Source organism: Pipistrellus kuhlii, unplaced genomic scaffold (assembly GCF_014108245.1).
Source record: "Pipistrellus kuhlii isolate mPipKuh1 unplaced genomic scaffold, mPipKuh1.p scaffold_m20_p_2, whole genome shotgun sequence".
NCBI classification, from domain to species: Eukaryota; Metazoa; Chordata; class Mammalia; order Chiroptera; family Vespertilionidae; genus Pipistrellus; species Pipistrellus kuhlii.
The window spans coordinates 162,657,065-162,679,360 of record NW_023425515.1 but is presented as its reverse complement, the minus strand read 5'-3'; the positions used below and the strand labels follow the sequence as shown (position 1 = coordinate 162,679,360).

The 22,296-nt window shown below is 47.4% G+C and overlaps 1 protein-coding gene across 1 annotated transcript; it reads left to right on the top strand.

Moving 5' to 3' along the window:
- Nucleotides 1–250: 250 nt before the first annotated feature.
- Nucleotides 251–4,416, top strand: DMRTA2 (DMRT like family A2). Its single transcript, XM_036447632.2, has 2 exons — nucleotides 251–1,017; nucleotides 2,518–4,416. The coding sequence occupies exons 1-2, from the start codon at nucleotides 462–464 to the stop codon at nucleotides 3,582–3,584; spliced, it is 1,623 nt and encodes a 540-aa protein (XP_036303525.1). The 5' UTR covers nucleotides 251–461; the 3' UTR covers nucleotides 3,585–4,416.
- Nucleotides 4,417–22,296: the final 17,880 nt, after the last annotated feature.

Genomic DNA, 22,296 nt, shown 5'->3' with positions numbered 1-22,296 from the left:
AATCTTCCCTCTAAATCAAATCCCACCAAACAAACATTTCTATCGTCTTACCCCAATGGAACTAAACGTTGGGGGATACTGTCGTGTTTTTTTCCCCCCACCAAATTCTCCTTATATCCACATGAACCAGTGACCTTTCAAACTTTGTTTTTATTTTTCCGGCAGAACCACTGCTTCAGACGAAATCTTACACCCAGCCCACACATCAGATATAAGAAGAGCTCAGAACCAGAGTGTGTGTGTGTGTGTGGTGGTGGGGGGAGGGGGGGCTCGGCCTTACAAGGGGGCTCCAAAGGCACCTCCTCCCAACAATGTGACAACCAGGAGCCAAACTTCAGAGTCCGAATCTGCCCGCTCTCAGCCTGGGTTTCTCCAGGCTGTGCTTTAGCTTCGCGCACGGTGTGCCCTCCTCACCCTAAGCCTCTCCCCGCTCCCCTCTGTCTCCCACGCCAGGTCCTGACATGGAGCTTCGCTCGGAGCTGCCCAGCGTGCCCGGCGCCGCGACGGCAGCGACCACGGCGACTGGGCCGCCCGTGGCGTCCGTGGCATCGGTGGCGGCGGCGGCGGCGGCGGCGGCGTCGCTGCCGGTGAGCGTGGCGGGCGGGCTGCTGCGGGCGCCCCCGCTGCTGCTGCGCGCGGCGGAGAAGTACCCGCGGACGCCCAAGTGCGCGCGCTGCCGCAACCACGGCGTGGTGTCCGCGCTCAAGGGCCACAAGCGCTACTGCCGCTGGAAGGACTGCCTGTGCGCCAAGTGCACGCTCATCGCCGAGCGCCAGCGCGTCATGGCGGCGCAGGTGGCGCTGCGCAGGCAGCAGGCGCAGGAGGAGAACGAGGCGCGCGAGCTGCAGCTGCTGTACGGCACGGCCGAGGGCCTGGCGCTGGCCGCGGCCAACGGCATCCTCCCGCCGCGGCCCGCCTACGAGGTCTTCGGCTCGGTGTGCGCCGCCGACGGCGGGGGCCCGGGGGCCGGGGCGCCCGCGGGGACCGGCGGAGGCGCGGCGGGCGCCGGGAGCTCAGGTGAGGGCGCGGCCTGGCCGGAGGGAGGGGTGGCGGGGAGAGAGGGGTGCGGTCACAGGGGCCGGGGACTTGATTGGGTACCAAAGAGTAGACTCCCCTTCTCCAAATCTCCCTTCGGCTAGAGTTCACCGCGCACCCAGCCCCGATTGATTTGGGGCTTAAGTATATACACGCTCTTTTCTTCCCTTTCTGCTGAAGCATTTGCATTTTACTTTTCTTTCGCCGCGGGCCCAATAGTGAACGCTTAGGTCTTATTTCCTCTAAACCAGGTGTCCTCAAACTTTTTAAAGTGGGGGCCAGATCACGGTCCCTCAGAGAGCTGGAGGGCCGGACTATATGAACTACTAATTCCTACTGTAACACCTCGGCTGCGCTCACTGCCCAAAAATCCTGGCGGGCCGGATCAGACTCCTCTGCGGGCCGCATGTGGCCCGCGGGCCGTAGTTTGAAGACGCCTGCACGGACAGGTTCCCGCTTCCCCGCTCGCTTCGCGGGGCCTGCTCCCCAGCGCAGAAACCTGCGCGCCTTCTCCCCGGTTCTGTGCGTCTCCACCCGCAGCCGTGGCCCCTCTATTTCCCAGCTCCCTTTGGAAACCCGACCCCCGCCAGGCCCCCTCCCCGCCCCGCCCCTCCTTCTCTAGGTGTGGAGACGACTCGTTCTCTTTCCACTTGTGACTCCCGGTAATCCAGTTCCCATTGCTCCTTGTTCAACCTGCTCCTCTCCCCTCTTGTCCCGGCTTCTCAAGTGCGCGCTCTCGCTTCCCTGGATGCCCTTCCCTTTGCCCCTCTGCTCCCAGCCTGGCCCCACTCTCCAAAAGTCCTAGGTTGTTTTTTTGTTTTTTTCCGGGGAGGGAGGAGACCCTGTGGGCACCGTTGGGGCTCTCTCAGCTCTCAGCTTGGGAGACAAGAACTTCTTAGGTCTTAATTTCGGAAAGGGTGGCTTATTATTATTATTATTATTATTATTGCATGTAGAGAAGTTTGGGATCTTGTAGATGTCCCAGGCGCTTTCCTATATAGGCTCTGCTGCCCAGGGCCAGAGGGCACCGGCCTGGGCTGGCTCCTGAAAGCACAGAGGCGGAGTGGGCTTTTCTATATGGTGTGCGGTGTCGCTGGAAGTTATGTTGGCTCCTGTTTGAACCCAGGGCCAGGCCACTCTTCCAGGGCAGGGCAAGGCTAGGAAGGGGGTAACGGTGGAGGGGTTAGGGCACAGGTATGGGAAGAAGGATACTGACTATTGAGTTTTCAGGGTGCAGGTGGTTGGGGTTCTGGGTGCAGAAAGGGGAAGGCTCCCTGGGGCCAGGGGAGGAAAGACAGGGCTGTAGGGACCCAGAGGAGGGAATGGCGGAGCAAAGAGCAAGGCGCACTGGAGCCCAGTGAGTGAAGGTCACAGCGGGGCTCCCTGGGAAAGGAAACTGGGATGCCAAGGGCTGGGGCGCTGTGGGTGTGGTCGCCTCCCCACTATTAACTGTTCTTTACACCCCCATCTCTCCCCTCCCAGAGGCCAAGTTACAGAAGTTTGACCTGTTCCCCAAGGCGCTGCTTCAGGCAGGCCGGCCAGGCAGCCCGCCCCCGCCGCCTGGGAAGCCCTTATCACCCGACGACGGCGCGGACTCCGGTCCGGGGACCTCATCCCCGGAGGTGCGGCCAGGCTCGGGCTCCGAGAACGGCGACGGCGAGTCCTTTTCGGGGTCGCCCCTGACCCGGGCCTCCAAGGAGGCAGGTGGCAGCTGCCCAGGCAGCGCCGGCCCCGGAGGCGGCGGCGAGGAGGACAGCCCAGGCTCCACCAGCCCTCTGGGCTCTGAATCCGGCTCGGAGGCTGACCGAGAAGAGGCAGAGGCCCCTCCGGCCCCGGGGCTGGGCGGGGGCCCGAGCCCGAGGCAGCGGACGCCGCTGGACATTCTGACGCGCGTCTTCCCGGGCCACCGACGCGGCGTCCTGGAGCTGGTGCTGCAGGGCTGCGGCGGCGACGTGGTTCAGGCCATCGAGCAGGTGCTGAACCACCACCGCGGGGGCCTGGCAGCCGGCCTGGGCCCCGCCGCGCCGTCGGATAAGGCCGCCGCGGGCGCAGCAGCAGCAGCGGAGGATGGTTGGCTGAGCCGGGTGGACGCCGCCACCGGGGGCCCCGGGCTGCCAGCGCCGCTGCAGGCGGGCCCCGCCGCCCCCCCGCACCACAGACCTTTGCTGGCCGGCGCCATGGCTCCGGGGACGCTGGGCTCGCTGAGCAGCCGCTCGGCCTTCTCGCCTTTGCAGCCCAACGCCAGCCACTTCGGCGCCGCCGCCGCCGATGCAGGTGCAGCCTACCCGCTGGGCGCGCCGCTCGGCCTCAGCCCCCTGCGCCTGGCCTATTCTGCGGCGGCGGCGCACAGCCGCGGCCTGGCCTTCATGGCGCCTTACTCCACCGCCGGCCTGGTGCCCACGCTCGGTTTCCGCCCGCCTATGGACTACGCCTTCAGCGACCTCATGCGCGACCGTTCCGCCGCCGCCGCGGCCGCCGTGCACAAGGAGCCGTCCTACAGCGGCGGCCTGTACGGGCCGATGGTCAACGGCGCCCCTGAGAAGCAGTAGGGGGGAAGTCCTGGCCGCTGGGCGCTGGGCGGCCCACACACAGGGGGCTGCCGGTCCCCCTTCGCCCAGGGCGCGCTCTGCGTCCCGGAGGGGGTCCCCTCTCTCTCCAAGGGGGTTGGTTCTCAGTTTTGTAGGGTGGGGAGGGAAGAACTGAGCAAAGCGGAGCAGCTACAGACGCAGTTGTTCTGGGAGGAGGTGTGAGGCCCTGATTCTCATCTCCCCAGCCCCCTCCCTAAGGGTCCCCAGCCCTTGCAAAAGCGACAATTCTTGCGAATTCCAAGTCTGCCTCCGTTAGCGCACGCTCCCGCCTCTCCTGTAAGCTACGCCCATCCCGCCCTGCGCTCGAATGGATGGCAGGATGGTCCGAGAGTGTCTTCTGTGTCTCCCCTCCCTCTAAATAATTTTAAATATGTGCTCTAACAAATATAAATTAGGATGTATAAATCTCTTGGCACTGAGTCGAGTCTTTGGGACACACACATATATATCGATATCATTGTGTTTTTTTTAAAAAAAGGAAACAAATTCTGCAGTGCACTTTCCTCCTCATTGCGGTATTTGTCGCTCTCTTTGTCGCTTATGCCGGTCAGCATGGGTTTCCTTGGTGCAGTGTGAGTTTTTATATATGTATAAATCTATATATAACCTACACATATATATATAAGCCAGTGTATAATGTTATAAACATGGAATTCTCTAAGTTATTAATTGTAATCTGTAGGTGACCTCGGTATTAACGTGAACAACAAAAAAAAAGGACAACATGGAAAAATTAGACTCTGCGCGCATTGTTACTTATCAGGTTTTATAAACTAAATATATTGTAAACTCCAGACGGATCTCGCTCACCTGCTCAACTGACTGGGCCGGTCTCTCCCTAAGGAGCGGCCAAGGTGAGCGCTGCAGCCGGAGCAGCGACTGGTGACTGAGCCAGACTTGTCCTCCCGCAGGCCCTCCCCTCCCCTCTACCCTCCCCTTCCGCCCGGACCGCCGAGCCCCCAGCCCAGGGCGGCCTGGGGAAACGCTGCTGCAGAGAACGGCTCACTGTGTGCTTTCCTTTGCATAGACCTGAGCTAGAAATAAATGTTATTTTCTAAGAAAACAACACCGAATCCCGTCCGGCTCATCGGGCAGGGCAGCGGGATTGGAACGGTCTTCATTTCCTGCTGGGGCAGTGGTTCCAGGGAGAAGCCTGACCGCAGCCCGCGCTGGTCCCTGACCCTCAGGAGTGCGGGAGGGACCTTCCCGCGGGCCGGCGGCTGAGGACTCCGGTAGGAACAGCGCTGGTGCGCGCCTCCCGAGTTGCGCCTCTGCCTTGGTCCCCGCTCCCGGCTCGGGCGCCGGCCTTGGCGGGGTCGCCTGGCCAGTGCTCGGGGTCCCGGATTGCGAGCCTCTCTCCGGGGTCCTGCGAGGCGGGCAACCAGGTTCTGGTTCCCCCCGGGGCGCAGATTTGGGCTCAGCCGGGTTGCACCCAGCACGCCTCCCTTCTCAGAGAGATTGGGGACCAGGGGCTGCCGAGGCGGCAGCTGCCCAAGGAGGGCTGCAAAGGAAGACGATCTTCCACTGCTGTTTTTGGAATAACTCTGGTATTCCGGTTATTTTGGTGGTGGGGTGCTGCTCCCGCCCGCGGTGAGGACCTCACTCTGCACCCCTTTTACTTCCCTCCTCAAGCGGAGCGGAGCAAATTAGCGGCTCTAGGACCGACCCCTCCTCCCGCTGCCCATCCAGGGTGCCCCCTCCCCGAGGCTGGCCCGGCCGGCGACATCCCAAGGTAAACTTCTGGGGCCGGCTCGAGTTCCGCCAGGCGGTGAAACTTAATAGCAGGACAAGAAAACGGTTTAATAAAGAAGGGCTTTAATAGGGAACTAATTTGATTGAGTTGCCTAATTCCACTTTAATTGGAAAGGGGTTTGGCTGTTTGGTTATAAAGTGCGAGGGTGACGGCGAGATGGAAGTGTGGGGGGGAGAAGAAGCGAGAGAAGAAAGATGGGGACAAGAGATGGGGGGAGGGGGGGTGAGAGAGAAAGTCTGAAGAAAGGAACCGGGAAGTGTTACTCAGAAGCGGAGGCTGCGGCAGAAAGCCGGGAGCGGCCAGAAGTGTGAACTCCTGCCTTCACCGCTGCGCTCCGGCCCCTCGCCCTCCTCCCTCACCAGCCGCGCCCGGAGCTCTCGTCCCACCCGCGGTGAGCCCAGGAAGGGGCTGGGTTCTGGATTTTAGGAGGGACCTGCCTGCCCTGCAGCTCCAGGGGCCCCAGATTCAAGCCAGACCCCGGGGAGGCGTCCCTGGGCCCAGGCGCCCCACTCCCAAGAACATCTGCAGCTTCTTAGATGTCGAATTTTCGTTCATTCTCACAGCAAAACGGAAAGAATCCCTCGAGCTGTTTATTATCGGTTAAATCTATACATAACCTATGAGTGTTTATTATCGGCTCCACATCACAGAGGAAAACTGAGGTCCAGAGTGGTTTGGGGACTTGTCCTACCATTCCGGTATTCTGGGTCCCTTCTCTGCACTGTTGCAGTGAGCAGAACATTTGTCCTCTCCAGAAGAGCAAGAGCTTTCTTCTGGCCCCAAATGGGGCCTCTGCACAAACCCCCGACCAGTCCCGCTCCCCAGGCAGCCCCCAGAGCCCAGAGAAGCTGTGGTCTCTGACTGTGAGCGTCTGGGATGGAGGTCAGAATGGTTCCAGGGAAGCCCAGGGGGTAGAGCAGTGGGGTTTTCAGGTTCCTCTCTTCCCTGCCCAGCGCATCTCTGTGGCGGAGGCCCTGGGATGGAAACCCAGGTCGGTCAGTCACAGCCTTGACGCCTGGCAAAGTCCTGCATCCACGGGAGCCCCTGACCTCCCTGCCCACAGCGCTGTCAGGAATAGTGAGGCTCAGAGAATGCCGGTGACCAGCCCAGGACCACACATTCATGCTCTGAGGAGCCAGAATCAGAACCCAGGACGGTCAAGCCAGATTGCTAAATAGCAGTGTGTAGTGCGTGTGTGTGTGTGTGTGTGTGTGTGTGTGTGTGTGTGTGTAAGCTGGGTGGGTGGTGAGTAGGTGCCTCTGGTTGGGGAGCTACCTGGGGGAGGGGGTTTAGGGGACTGGGGCCTGAACTGGTTCCGCTGTGGAGGTTGCAGGCAGTGCCTACACCCCTGATGGTGAGAACAGGGGCAGGGACACCAACTCTTTTCTGCTGAGAGTGGGAGATGAGATGGGGCATCTACTGTCCATGTCTATTCCCTAACCCCTCTGCCTGCTGGACCCGATCTGGCCTGGGCACTGGGAGGACCTGGGCCTGAATGGAATGGGAGAGCTCTGACTATTGGCAAAACAGACTCACTAGGTGGTACTTATTTTACAATTATTTTTTTCCCTCCTTCTCCTCTTCCTCCTCTTTCTTCAAACAACAGCAGCAGCTGCACACCATTGAGTGCCTACTGTGTGCCAGATCCGGTCCTAAGCAGTTCTACACAGGATCCTGCTTAGCAGGCAAGAAAAAGCCAAGAGCTGTGATCCTGGTTCTGTCACTGGCTGGGTCTATTCATTCATGGGTTACTTCAGTCAGTAAATATTTACTACGTACTTACTCAGTGCCAAACTCAATTCTAGGAGCTTGGGATACACTAGTGTGTAAAAGAGGCATCATTTTTGCCCTCTCAACATTCGCAGGGTGGTGGGGCTGCAGAGCTGATGACACAGGTAAGGGGGATGCACTGGTATGGCCCAGGGGTCAGGGCCATACCATGGAAAGGCGAGCGAGGCAGGGAGCTTCACCTCAATTTCAGGGGCTCATGGCAGTGTCTGCCGCTCTGGGTGCTGTGAGGATTAAATCAGATAATGTGCAAAAACCTCTTGGCTCACTGCTTCCTAACTAGGTGTTCATTCTCATGATCAGATCCTTTGGAGTGGCTATTTCCCATTTCACAGGAGAGTAAACACCTCAGAGGGATTGAGTGGCCGAAGCAATTCTCCTTATAAGTCTTCTGAAGTGTCACAGGTTATGGGAGACGCCTTTCCCAGAGCAAGGGGCCACACTGAAGGGTCATCAGATGGCAGAGTGTGGGTTCTGGAGATGCTTGTGAGAGAAGGCGAGTCCTGGGGGCAGAGGTGAGGGGCAGCACTGTGACCTGCCGCAGGAAGTGGTGCAGGGTCTTTGTGGGGGAACAGGTGGAGAGCGACAGGCTCTGATGTTGGACATGAGTCAGAGGTCAGATCGTGGAGGACCTGGGAGCACTGTCAGGGTAAGGGGCCGGGGTTTCAGAGTGAGGGGGCCGCTGACAGTATGGCTGGTGACATGTGCATTTGCATTGGATAGATTGTTAGGGGGAAGGCTGCACCCCTCTGAGGAGGAGCCATGAGAAACGGCAGCACCAAAAAGTGATCAGTGGAAGTGGGGACAGGGAGAGAAGAGGTTGGCTTCAAGAACTGCCAGGAGCCAGAGTCTCCACTATTGATCCAAAGTGAGGTGTAAGCCAGGAGGAGGACTCACCCCTGAATCTTAGGTATGTCTGGGCTGGGTGACTCATTGCTGGAGACACTCAGAGTTGTGAGCCCATGAAGCAGAGACAAAAGTCAAGGGTGAAGAAAAAACTTTGGTGTCCAACATCTAGAGTTTGAGGGGCATATAGGGTCTTTAGGTGTGAGTACCAAATAGCTGAAAGAGTCAGCAGGGGGTGGCCACAGGGCCTTGGGAGGGATCAAGTGGCCCAGCACTTGGCCTTCCTGCCCATAGGACAGACACAAGACTCCCTTAGTGGAGGCTGCAGGGTGTGTGAGTGTGTGTGTGTGTGTATTGAGACCCCAGACACTGGAGTTCTGCTTCTCCATTTCTGTTCATGCCAAGAAGGCTAGTCTCTTAAAATCATTCTCTTAAAATTTTGCACCTTGTAAAGGTCACTGTCCTGGGGCAGGACCCTGAGCAGCCTGTCGTGACAACGTCAGGGTTCCCCATCTGCACAGGTCGGTCCCTATCAACCTGTCCGTGCCTTCTACTTCCGGAAGCTTTAGGTTCAGCAGCTCATTGTTCTCTGACTTGTCCATCCCCACCTCCCATGTTTCTGCACTCTGGCCACGCTGAGCTCCTTAGAGTCACCTAAAAGACAGTGCACTTTCCTGCTCCTTTACCGGGCAGTCCCCTCTGCCTGCAAAGCCCTTTCCTTCTCTTCCACTTTGAGGATCATGCTCACCTCTCCAAAGGCCCAGTGATGCCAATGGAGCTTAAAGTCCAAGCCTCATCATCTGTAAGGTCCCTTTCAAGGTCTTGCACTTTGTGCATGTGGACAAGTGACATCTTTTTCCTAAAGATTCAGGCCCCAGTAAAAACTGTATCTGCTACAGCCTAGCTTAGGCTATATCTCTGGCTTCCTGATACTGGTACTATTGCTGCATAACAAATAACTCCAAAATTTAGTGATTAAAAATTTTTTTATTATCTCATGATTTTGTGGGTCAGACATTTGGCATGGCTGGGTCATTCTTTTGTTCCAGATGGTGATATGGCGATCTCTTGGTGGTACTCAGCAGATAGGATTGTTGGTCTGGAGGTTGATAACTGCAGACATATGTCTGGTGCCTTTGCATAGAGGCCTGGAAAGCTGGGGGATGCTGGACCATTGACTGGAGCACTACATGTAGCCCTTCCATTATGGTGGCCTCAGGGCTTCAGACCTCTAACGTGTTGACTTGGGCTTCCGAGAGCAGATGCTCCAGTGAATACTTGAAAGCTACATGGCCCCTTATGACCTTGCCTTACAGTGACAAGACTGCATGTTGCAGGTGACCCATGTTATACTGAATCAAAAAAAGGGAGTTGACACCCTCTCTGCAGCCTGTCCTCAGGCTTCTGCAGTGAGTAGGACCTGCCTGCTGGACAACCAAAATCTCAGGACAGCTGAATGCTTGCTCATGTCAGCCCTGCATGATCGTTGTTTTAGCATTTTAGGGTGGAAAAACATGTTACTTGCATTTCTATTTTTTCCACAAGAATTTGGGATCCTCTGAGCTTTGATTCAAATTCATCTTGGGATGTACCATAATAGAGCCATGGGATTTTATTGGAGTGAGGGTTCACTGGTTCTGGCACTAAGAGACTCAATGTTTCTGATCCTTTTTTAATTTTCGAAAACCTTTTATTATGAAAAATTTCAAGCATATAAGAAGGCAGAGAGAACAATATAATAAATTTTTATATACTCATCACATAACCAGTAATTATTAACCTTGGCTATATTTGCTTCACCTAAATGTTTCTTTGAGGAATTAAAAGTCAGTTATAGGTATTGTGAAATTCCACTGTGAAATACCTCAGGATGCATCTCCAAAGCAGGAGACATTTTCTAACTAAACCACAATATCATTAATACACTATCAATATTACTGTCAGAGGGGAGGGGGGTGTGGAGAGACTGGATGAAAAAAGGTGAAGGAAATTAGCCAAAGGACATATTGTATATGCATGAGCCATAGACACAGACAACAGTGTGGTGTTGGCCAGAAAAGAGGTGGGGGCAGAGGGAGGGTGAAGGCGAAGAAATGAAGATATCTGTAATAGGGTAAACAATAAAGAAAAACAATTCCTTTATATTATCCGATATCCAAAACATTATTAAGATTTACCCAATTGCCCCCATTAAGGTCTTATTTATTTATTTATTTATTTATTTATTTATTTATTTATTCATTCATTCATTCATTCATTCATTCAATAGAGGCCCGGTGCATGAATTCATGCACCAGTGAGGTCCCTTGGCCTGGCCTGTGGGATCAGCCTGAAACCGGCTCTCTGACATCCCCTGAGGGGTCCCAGATTGCGAGAGGGTGCAGACTAGGCCCAGGGATCCCACCAATGCACAATTGGGACGCTGGAGGTTAGCCAGCCAGGGAGGGACCATAGGAGGGCTCCAAGGCATGCCCACCCATCTCACTCATTCCCAATTGGCCGGACCCCAGTATCAAGCTAACCTATTAGTCAGAGCATCTGCCCCCTGGTAGTCAGTGCATTTCATAGTGAGCAGTTGAGCAGCTTTGGCATATCATTAGCATATTACACTTTGATTGGTTGAATGGACTACTGGATGACCAGACACTTAGCATATTAGGCTTTTATTTTATAGGATGCATGCATACATACAAATCAGAGTTTGGGGGTCCATAGCAGACACTGTCAAAGTCCCACTTACATCCCTTGGACATTACAGTCCACTGATTTTAAGCTTCTAGGATCAGTTTCTCTATGCCTAATGGCTTTTATTCCAGAACCACAGGAGAGAGTGGCATACCAGAGTTGGGGCCACGTGAGCCGTCCTTCTCAGAGTAGGCAATGAGAGGGTGCGTTGTTTGTAGAGAATTTAAAACAATAATACTGACTACAAGTTGGTCTGCTTTTGACATTATCACCATAGCTCAGCAATTCTAAACAATCTCAGAGATAAAATGTTACTCAGTTAAAAAAAACACTCCTGTTGGTGGTCAAAGTTCGAAACAATCTTGATTGATGAATTTAAATTATGTGCTCCTGTGTGTGTGTGTGTGTGTGTGTGTGTGTGTGTGTGTGTGACGCATATACAGATATATACACATATAAAATCTACTCTTATATTTATTTATATGCTATCTGAAGTGATTATATTTTACATTTACATACATCAAAATTGACTTTTTTCAAAGCACATTTCTAAAAGTTTGAACACATGTATAGGATTTGTGTAACTAAAATCAGAAAACTTCCATCACCCTACAAAACTTCCTTGTGCTGCTCCTTTATAACCAAAACTGCTCCCCAACTCCTAATCCCTGGCAACCACTGACTTGTTCTGTCTTTACAGTTCCTTCTTTTCGAGAATGTTATATAAATATAAATCATACAGTATGTAGCCATTTGAGACTGGCTTCTTTCACTTAGCATAATGCCTTTGAGGTTCATTGAATTTATTGTATGTGTCAGTAGCTCACTCATACTTATTATTGCATAGTATTCAATTGTCTAGCTGTTCCACCATTTGTTTGTTACTCCATTCACTGTTGAAAGACATTTGGATTGCTTTTCATCTTTGGTGATTATGAATGAAACTGCAATAAATGTTCATGAACAGGTTTTTGTGGCATAAGTTTCATTTGTCCAGGGCAAACACTGGAGTGTGGTAAATAAATATTAAACTTTAAAAGATATTGCTAAACTGTTTTGCATTCTCAGCAGCAACATATGAGAGTTGCCACATTGGTGCACGTGGTTTGACTCACACTTTTATTTTTTTTCAAGCCATTCTAAAGGTGGTGCCATGGTATCTTATTGTGTTTTTGATTCACACTTCCCTAATGGATAATCACCTTTTCAGGTATTTATTTTTCATCCAAATATCATCTTTGCTGAACTGTATGTTCAAATATCTTGCCCATTTTAAAATATTGGTTTTTAATACTGAGTATTTAAAAATAATAGCTTTATTGATATATATATATATATATGTTAGATACTATACAATTTACCTATTTAAAGTGTATAATTCAGTGACTTCTAATATATTCCCAAAGTTGTGAAATCATCATCATAATCATTTTTAGAAACTTTTTATCACCCTCAATATAAATTCTGTACCCATTAGCAAACACTATCCATTTGCCTCAAACTCTATAACCCCATGTAACTATTAATTTACTTTCTGTCTCTAGTTTGTCTGTTCTAAAAAATTTATATAAATAGAATCAGACAAGATGTGGTCTTTTTTCCCCCTGGCTTCTTTCACTTAGCAATGTTTTTAAGGTTCATCCATGTTGTGCATGGATCAGTAATTTATTCCTTTTTATTGCTGAATAATACCCATGGCATAGATATACCACATTTTGTTTATCTATTTATTTATTGATGAACATTTGAGCTGTTTCTGCATTGTGGCTATTATAAATAATACTGCTATGAACATATGTGTACAAGTTTTTGTGTGAACATATGTTTTCATATTTCTTGGATATTTATCTACGAGCAGCATTGCTGGATCACTTTATAATTTTATGTTTAACATTTTGGGGAATGCCAAACTGTTTTCAACTGCAGCTGTAACCATTTTACAATCCTACCAGCAATATAATAGGGTTCTAATTTCTCCACATCATTGTTATTATCTGTCTTTTGGAAGTGGTATCTCTTTGTGGTTTTGATTTGCATGTTCCTGATGGCTAATGAAATTGAGCATATTGTCATGTGCTTTTTGACCACTTGTGCATCTTTGTAGAAAAATGTCTCTTTAAGTCCTTGGCCCGGCCCATTTTAAATTAAGTTAGCTGTCTTTTTGTTATTGAGTTGTAAAATTCTTTATATATAAGCTCCTTATTATATAATTTACAAGTATTTTCTTCCATTCTAGGGTTGTCTTTTCACTTTCTTGGTGGTGTTTTTTGCAGCATGAGTTTTTAATTTTGGTAAAGTACAATTATCTGTTTTTCCCCCTTTATTGTTAATATTTTAAAAATACTCTTTATTGTTGAAAGTATTACATATGTATTCCTCCTCCCCACCCATTGACCTCCTTCAGCTTTCCCCCTCCTGTTGTTTGTATTTTTGATGCTATATCTAAGAAACCACTGACTAAGCTAAGATCATAAAAATTTACACCAGTATTTTTTCATGAGTTTTATAGTTTTAGCTCTTACATTGGATCTTTGATTCATTTTGAGTTGATTTTTGTATATTGTAAGGTAATGATCCTAACTCATTCTTTTGCCTGTGGATACCTAGATGTCCCAGTACTATAAATATTTCTCTCTTTTCCGTGCCCATCGAGGCTAGGGAGCGGTCTGGCTCCTGAGTAGGGGCGACTGGGGATTGAGAAAATGAAAGAAAGAGACAGACACAGAGATAGAAAGAAAAAGGTGGGGCCGGATGGGGCAGCTGTCCTCTGATGGAGAGACAGTGACCCAGAGAGATACAGAGCATTTATTTTATACAGTCTGATTAAAACAAGGATGGAGTAACAAGTATACGAAGGTTCTTGTTTTGGCAATACTTGCTGCACCTCCCACAGCTCTTTAGCTACTTAGGAAGGAATTAGGGAGGGCTACAAGGTCAGGCTTAACAATGCTAGGAGAGCTCTGCCCTCAAGGCTAGGACTTGTTTGTGGCCCTGCCACAGGTCGCCCAAGGCTTGACCCTAGAACCACTCCCTACACAGTACCGTTTGTAAAAAAGACTATTCTATCCCCTATGAAATTGTTTTGGCAATTGTCAAAACTCAACCATAAATGTGAGGGCTTAAGTTTGGACTCAGTTCTATCTATTGATCTATGTCTATTATTATTATTATTATTATTATTATTATTATTTTTTTTTTTACCAGTACTACACTCTCTTGATTACTATAGCTTTAATGTAAGTTTTGAAATGGCAGTGTGAGTCCTTCAATTTCGTCTTTTCTAAGATTGTTTTTGGCTATTTTGTGTCTCTTGACTTACCATATAAATTTTAGGATTAGATTGCCAGTTTCTATGAAGAAGTCAGAAAGTTGATGTAGATTATGTTGCATCTGAAGATTAATTTGAGAAATATTCTCATAATAAAAGAGTCTTTTGATCAATGAACACGGTATACCTCTCTATTTGTTTGGGTCTTTTAAATTTCTTTCAACAAAGATTTGTAGTTTCCAGAGTAGAAGTCTTTTATTTCTTTTTTAATTGTTTTTAGAAAGAAAGGAAGGAAGAGGGAGAGAGAAACATCTATGTGAGAGTAAAATGTGAAAGCAAACATGATTGGCTGCCTCTTGCAAGCTCCCTACTGGGGCTCAAATCCAAAACCCCAGCTTATACCCTGACCAGAATTGAACCAACCATGCATGGGATGAATCACAACCAACTGAGCCACATGGGCTAGGGTTGTACTTTAAAAAAAAAAAATGTTATTCCTAAATATTTTATTCTTTTTGATGTTATTCTTATTGTAAAACAATTGTTTTCTTAATTTAACTTTTGGATTGTTCATTGTAAGTGTAGTATAGAAATACAATTGAATTTTGTATGTTTATCTTGTATTCTGTACTCTTGCTAAACTCATTTTATTAGCTCCAGTAGTTTTTTTCAGTGGATTCTGTAGGTTATTCTATAAAGATTATATCATCTATAAACATATATTTTATTTCTTCATTTCTATTCTGGATGCCTTTTATTTCACTTTATTGCCTAAATTTCCTGGCTAGAATTGCCTCTAAAATTCCTGTATTGTGAATCAGCAAGCTAGATACAAGATGCCTTAACAAGCTAATTAATTAGGAGTCATTTATTGTGAGCAGGTTCAGAGCAGAATACCTCTGTAAAATTCTGAACACCCAAAGGAGGAAGCATTCTCTTTTTTATAGCTTTTCAGGTTCTTGTGTAAGTTATTTTTACAGACAATTTGTAACCCTGACTATATATCATATCTAACAAACACCTGTCATATCTATACAGACAACTTGTAACCTTGAATACATATCATATCTATACAGACACCTATAACCTTGAGTACATATCTATACAGACACCTGGCATTAGTATCAGAGTATCAGCCCCTTATGATAGATGGCTAGCTTGCAAGGTCAGACAGTTAAGTTTATCTTTTCTATTATTCAAGCTAAAAAACAAAGTTATATTTTACATAATAAGAGACTGTCTACAAATAACAGAGTTGATTTCCAGAATAAGAGACTGTCTAAGAATAACAGAGTAGTTCAAACAGCAGTTTCAAACTGCAGTTTTCCAAAGGAGGGACCACCATGTTTCATTCCCCACTGGTTTTATGTACATGTGTCAAATCATTGAGTCTTGTGGGTCACTGTTCGGTAGGAGGTCATACTAGCTCCTGAGGACCATAAGCTTAATGGAATGAATTCTCTGTTGAATAAAGTTAATAAACCAGTTTATAAGACAGGGGCCCAGAATGAGGGCCAGGAACATACAAGAGAGTCTCAGTTTTAGTGGGTTTGATGAAGAGTCCTGGATTCTCTATTCTGCTGGTGCTGCCTTAAGCTGGGTTTGATGAAGCCATGTGGGGATCCCGTCGACCTTGACTGCCGAGTGAGTGGTCCAGATGATGGTGTGTGGTCCCTTCTAGGTAGGAGTCAGTCCTTGGGTGGTAAATTTCTTTACCCAGAGTCACCAGGATGGAAGGGATGAATCAGACCAGGAGTTGGTACAGGCAGAGTGTCTCAGATGTGCTTCTGGACTGCTCTTTGGGTGGATTGTAAAGTCTGTAAGGACTTGAGTGAAGATTGTTTATGGATTTCAGCTTTTCTAGATTGGGTATATAGCACTTACCTCTTAGAAGCTTTGCAAGCTTAGCATGGTTCCACATAAGCTGGTGAGGTGAGTAGGTCAGGGTCTGGAAGAATCATTAGAATCTGTAAGGGTCCCACTGGTTTTAGGACAGCCTCCCAAGCCGCTTCGTCTGTGGCCCAGTTCCTTCTTGCTTCTGGGGAGTCCCCTTTCTGGTGTCCCTTACAGTGGACCAATGACACTTCTTTGGGTAGCCAAATGGCTTCTAGTGAGCCAAAATCTCTTCTTTATTTTTAATGTCCTTCCCAGCTGAAGTCAAAGTCCCCATTTCTGTAAATAGCACTGTGTATGTGTGCTGTTGCAAACGCATACCTGCTATCAGTATAAATTGTTACTGATTTGTCTTTTGTCCACCAGAGAGCCTGAATAAGGGCAATTAATTTGGCCTTTTGTGCTGACATCCTGTAAGTGTCTGAGACCAGATGATTTCATCTAAGCCCCTTTTTTCATATACGTAGAGGTGGAAAGTCTTAGTTACATCTGGTAGTGCCATTTGGCCCATCGCCCTTACTCTGCACATGCCTGTCTAACTGCCTAATATATTACCTCAAGGATCCTGGTTCTGAATTCTTTCAGGGCAAATGGACGTTGGTGGGGCTCCTCTGGCTACTTCCATGCTGAAGAGGGATGATGTTTTCTTTCAGAGCCAGGAGATCCTTGCAGTCTGTCAGAGGGACGATGAGGCGTGAGTTTGTGACCTGGCAGAGACAAACTGTATTATATAAAATTTAGTATTATTGAGCAATTAGAACACCAAGAGTAATAACAAATGGTCTGGTGGAAGGGAAAGAAAACATTTCGGTTCTAATAGCTTCTATTGAAACAGAATGTTTCTCCTTAAAATTACCCATATGTTTATTAAAAGAGCTAAATTAAGACTAATTTATCTATTGTATTCAATTTGCCTGATTGTTTACATAAACACAACAAGAATGGTAACTGACTACCTTTGCCGAAATTTCACGATTGAATCTTAATGTGCCCCGTAGGGCTAGGAAGCCATGCCATCCAGCTGCCATCAGACCTGCCTGCGGTAGCTGCTGAGTTAGGTGAATTTCTCACCTGCAGTGGCTCTACCCAGACCTGCGCCCTAGGCTTTAAGGCCCATCTCATTAGCCCTCTTACTCCTTGTGGCCTAGAGTGTATGGGGTTCTGCAGGGACACAGAGGTGCCCTTATTGCCACTCTGCTACTCTGCCAACTGCCAGTGGTGGTAAGGTATGAGCCTGATGCTCTAGACTAGAGCCAGCTATTTTCAGGGCTGCCAAGCAGGATACCAGGCTTCCTCTGTGACACTCTTATTGTCTTCAAGTCTTCAGAGTTCAGACAGGGTTCTTTAAAACATAATACTCCAGTCAAAGTTTTTGGTTAATAAAACCACTATTGGAAACCAGTCTTATTGAATTTATGCCAAGAAATGTATTGCCATGATTTATTAAGCATTGCCAAATTTCAGAGGAATTATATAAATACTGATCTGCTTTAAGATCTTCTGATTTTCCTTGTCAGTCCTTTTTATGGATTCTTCAGAGTAATATTTTTCTAAATGTATTATAATAAAACAGCAACTGTCTTCAAATGGCAAGAAGAAATGTAAAATGTGTCTACACTCAAATATAGTCACAGCTGTCCCTGTAGTAGGGTTCCCGCTACTTGACTTGTCCTTAAACTACATGTGATCTCTGGGAGGGATGACAGGCCCTCTCAGAAAGGACTATGGGAGCTTTATCCCTTCACATGGTCTCACATGTCACAGGACCTCACTGGGTCTGTAATTCCTGTGACAGAGGGCTGGTACTCACTACTTCCCTCTGTTCCAAATAGTCCTCCATCCCCTACTTTCCTAGAGTTGAAGTTTGTGCCACCCCTGACATGGGCATGGTCACCCATGCCTGCAAGGCACTACAAAGGCTGCCAACTGTCTCTCAACAGAGACCAAAATCTGATGGGTATTTTTCTTTGCCCATTATGGCACCTGCCTTTTTGGCAACTGCACTCAAATCTGCAAGAGAATTAAAGGTTGATATAATATATTTACATAATGAAGTATAACATTGGCACTGCGGCCGCTTCTGACAGCTAAATCTTCTGCTACCAAACATGACACATGGTAGAGCTATGCAAATATTTTAGGGAGGTGACTAAAGTCCATTTTGACCTTCCCACACAAAGCAAAACTGTCCTTGTCTCTCTGGAGTCATGTTCATGAAGACACAGCCATCATCTAAGTCTATTATACAGTTTTCTGCAGGCCACTGTCAGGGCTTTGCATGGTGACCGGTTCTTTCTAGCCACATACACAGCCTGTCCAGTTTCCCTAAAATGTACTCTGGCACCGGAGAACGTTGTGTTGCTATACACAGGCAGCTTAACCCCTATACAACTGGGCTAGGACCTCTGCCTAGCAAACTGCAGTCTATAAGTTCAATATGCAGCCTCCAGTCCTCCTAACCCAACAGGGTCTCCCAGTCCCTCAGTCAGGCTCCTCCTCTCTAGGCTCCTGAAGGCTCTCCGGTCCATGGGAAGTGCCTTCCCTTGACCCCCTCTTGTTAACCCTGTTTATCAGTTACAAGGCCTTGCCATCCCTGTCTCTCACCACTGCTTGGTTCCTAGTGGTGAGCCAAACCCAGCTGGGGCTGTAGGGAGAGATAAGTTTGCACATAGCAAAGCTCTCCGGGGATGGCTTGGTGGGCATCAGGCCCTTGCCTTCCCACCTGTCCTCTTTCCTGGCAGGGACCTTGGCCTTTCCCACTGGCTTCTCTGTAAGTACGAACAGGGCATCTTGCCCCTGCCCTACCCAGGGGTCTTGGCCCACTCCTTAGACTAAGGGGTTAAATCGTTCAGCTTCTCTGGGAGAGTTCAAGGCACTGGAAGCCCTCTAACTCAAAAGGGAATGTTTTCTCTTTTTATATTTTTATTAATTTCTTCCTGTTTTAACCTTTTAATTAGTAAGCCAAACACTTAAATTCTTTAATTTATTCAGCAGCTTGGGTGCCAGGTCACTGCCTGGCATTCCCCACTTTCTCGCTGATGCTGCTTCTTCCAGCCGCTGCAGGCTGGGTATCTAGCCTGCTCGCCCACCCAATCACCTTCTTTCATCTGGCTCTTTTTTTTTTTTTTTTTAAATATATTTTATTGATTTTTTACAGAGAGGAAGAGGGAGGGATAGAGAGTTAGAAACATCCATGAGAGAGAATCATCAATCAGCTGCCTCTTGCATACCCCCTACTGGGGATGTGCCTGCAGCCAAGGTACATGTCCTTGACCAGAATCAAACCTGGGACCTTTTAGTCTGCAGTCCTACGCTCTATCCACTGAGCCAAACCGGTTTCGGCTCACCTGGCTCTTGGGGGCTGAGTCTTCAATCTGCCTAGTAACCAACTTTAAATCACGAGGGCGGCTGAGGACTTTAGCTCCTTCTCTTCTTTGCCTGGCTCCCGTTTTGACTGCTTCTTTTCTGCCTGCTACTGAAACCTTACTCTGTCTCTTCTTATTACATAAATAACCTTTATAAACTTTACATTTTAAATTAACCTTTAAATTTTTTATGTCCTTTAAAAATGCATAACTATGCCTTAGACCTTCTATTAAGTATTTAAAAAAATATATTTTATTGATTCTTTACAGAGAGGAAGGGAGAGGGATAGAGAGCTAGAAACATCGATGAGAGAGAAACGCTGATCAGCTGCCTCTGGCACACACCCCACCCGGTATGTGCCCGCAACCAAGGTACATGCCTTGATTGGAATCAAACCTGGAACCCTTGAGTCCATAGACCGACACTCTCTCCACTGAGCCAAACCCGTTAGAGCTAAGTATTTTTATTTTAATATATTTTAAAAATGTATTAGCATTCTTTATTCTTAGAAACCTTAATTCCTTAATGATTACCAAAAAGTAAACAGCCAGCATTTTTTTAGATTAACATTTATGAACATACTTTAAATGTACTTTTACTTTCAAGAAAATATACCTTTAATACAGTATAAGAGTCCTTCCTCCTGTAATAAAACTAAGAGCGGGTAAATTAAAACTTGTCTAGCAGTTAATGTTTCAGTGTTTTTTTGTGTGTGTGTTTTTTTTTTAATGTTTAGATGTTTACCATTTAACCCAGCAATGCTCCAAAGCCTTCAAGTTAATTAAGAAAATTATTATAGGAGCAGGTTTGGATTTAAACTGCTCCATTCCTCCTTAGAGATACATCTAAGGTCACTACTGCTGCTTCCGTTTCTGGCCCTCCAGGCCAGCCCTTCCCTAGGCTGCTTGTTCTGCAATTGTGACATCATGGTTAATGTTCTGTTTTGCCTTTCTTATTTTATGTACTTAGATATTCTGAGCTCCTTTTAACAGCTTTTCTGTACTTCTATATTACCTGGGTGCGGGTGGGCTGAGACCAAGGGGGGTGTCGGCAAAGAGAGTAGGGAGAGACAGGTTTTCATTGATTTTTGCTGATTTCTCTGAAAATCCCCTTTGTCTATTCGCTCCACTCCCCCCTGCACCCTCCCTCTCCAGGTGGCAGAATTCAGCTTCTTCTTCTTTTTTTTAATCTTTCCCCCTTTCCCCTTCTTCTGGCAGGACAAGATAAGAGCCAGTAATTAACAGGCTAACAGTAAATTAGCCCTTTGCTTTAAACTTCTCTTTGAGATTTTCATGATTTTACACTCACCCCCCCCCCCCCCCCCCCCCCCCCGCAAATAGTTAACTTTAGAATTTACTCTTTTTTTCTTGCTTTTCCTTCCAAGTAGTAAACTTGTCTGGGTTGTAATCTTTACAAATTTTGTACCTTTAAATCAACCTTAGAATTTTAAAATTTAATGCAACACAGCAAAATCCTAAATCAGGGAAGAGCAAATTAAAGTCTACTTCACAGGTAGAAACCTTTCTACTAAGAGTTCTCTGAAGAGCTAATACTTAAAAAGAAAGAGAAAGACGGTTAATGTCACCCTGCAATCTCTTTTACAGTTCAGCCCTACTGGGATCCCCCTCAAAACAGGGCTGGCTTGCCCCAAACAAATTAAACAAAGAGACAAAAATATCAACAAATACTCATATGGTTTTATCCAGACATCTCTCTCAGTTGACAAAAGCATAGGACAATACAAAATAGTTCTCACATACATTTATAGACCAATTAATGAACAGATAATTATATCGATACAGACAGACAAACATCCGTACTCACACTCTTTCAGCAGACAAGCACTCTGGCAGGTTGAGCAGATAACTGGAACACTGCCCAGCTCCCCTGATGGACGTGGGGGCACTCCTGGCACCCATGCCCCAGGGCAGAATTCTCAACCAACCTCTTGGTGAGAACCTCACTGGAGAAGTTACGACTGCGCCCAGTCCTTCTCCCAATACAAGAAGAATAGTCAAACAGACAGAAAAGTGAACGCAAAATTTCTTAATTGAATTTGAATTCACTCATCTCCAGAGGCTTTATTTCTGATGACTCCAAAAGAATGTAGGGGCATGTCAGGTGTTCCTTGTCTGGCTGTCAAGACCACTGAGAAGCCTCGCTGGGGCGTGGAAAGCTTCATCAGGTGTTAGCTCCCCCTAGAGATCCTCAGGGCCTGGCAGCCAGGCTGGGGAGCCATCTGTCCCAGGTGTCTGAGAGTAGGTACGGGCAGGCACCTCCCTCTTATCTCGCTGGTGCCTCCAAATGTTGTATCGTCAACCAGCAAGCTAGATACAAGACAGCTTGACAAGCCAATTAATTAGGAGTTGTTTATTTCACACAGGTTCAGAGCAGAATACCTCTGTCAAATTCTGAACACCCAAAGGAGAAAGCATTCTTTTTTTTTTTTTTTAATATCTTTTCAGGCCCTTGTGTAAGTTATTTTTACAGGCAATTTGTAACCCTGAGTATATATATTATATCTAACAAACACCTGTAATATCAATACAGACAACTTGTAACCTTGAGTACATAGCATATCTACAGACACCTCTAACCTTCAGTACAGATCTATACAGACACCTGGCATTGGTATCAGCATATCAGCCCCTTATGTTAGATGGCTAGCTTGCAAGGCCAGACAGTTAAGTTTATCTTTTCTATTATTAAAGCTAAAAAAAAAACTATATTTTATAGAATAAGAGACTATCTACAAATAGCAGAGTTGATTTACAGAATAAGAGATTGTTTAAGAATAACAGAGTAGTTCAAACAGCAGTTTTCCAAGGAAGGGACCACCATGCTTCAAAATGTTGACTAGGGAGGTAAGACTGAACATCCTTGTTTTGTTCCTTATCTTAGGGAGAAATCATTCAGTCTCTTGCCATTAAATGTAATGTTAGCTGTGCACATTTTTTGTAGATACCCTTTATTTGGCTGAGAAAGTTTCCTTCTATTACTAGTTTGTTGGGTGTTTTTATCTTGAAGTGATGTTGAATTTTGTCAAACGCTTTTCCTGAGTCAATTGATGTGAT

What these genes read in the sequence shown, in the direction of transcription:
- DMRTA2 (XM_036447632.2), top strand. Translation starts at nt 462, where the DNA reads ATGGAGCTTCGCTCGGAGCTGCCCAGCGTGCCCGGCGCCGCGACGGCA. An exon ending in GGCGGGCGCCGGGAGCTCAG is followed by an intron (nt 1,018 to 2,517) that starts GTGAGGGCGCGG and finishes CTCCCCTCCCAG; the next exon opens with AGGCCAAGTTACAGAAGTTT.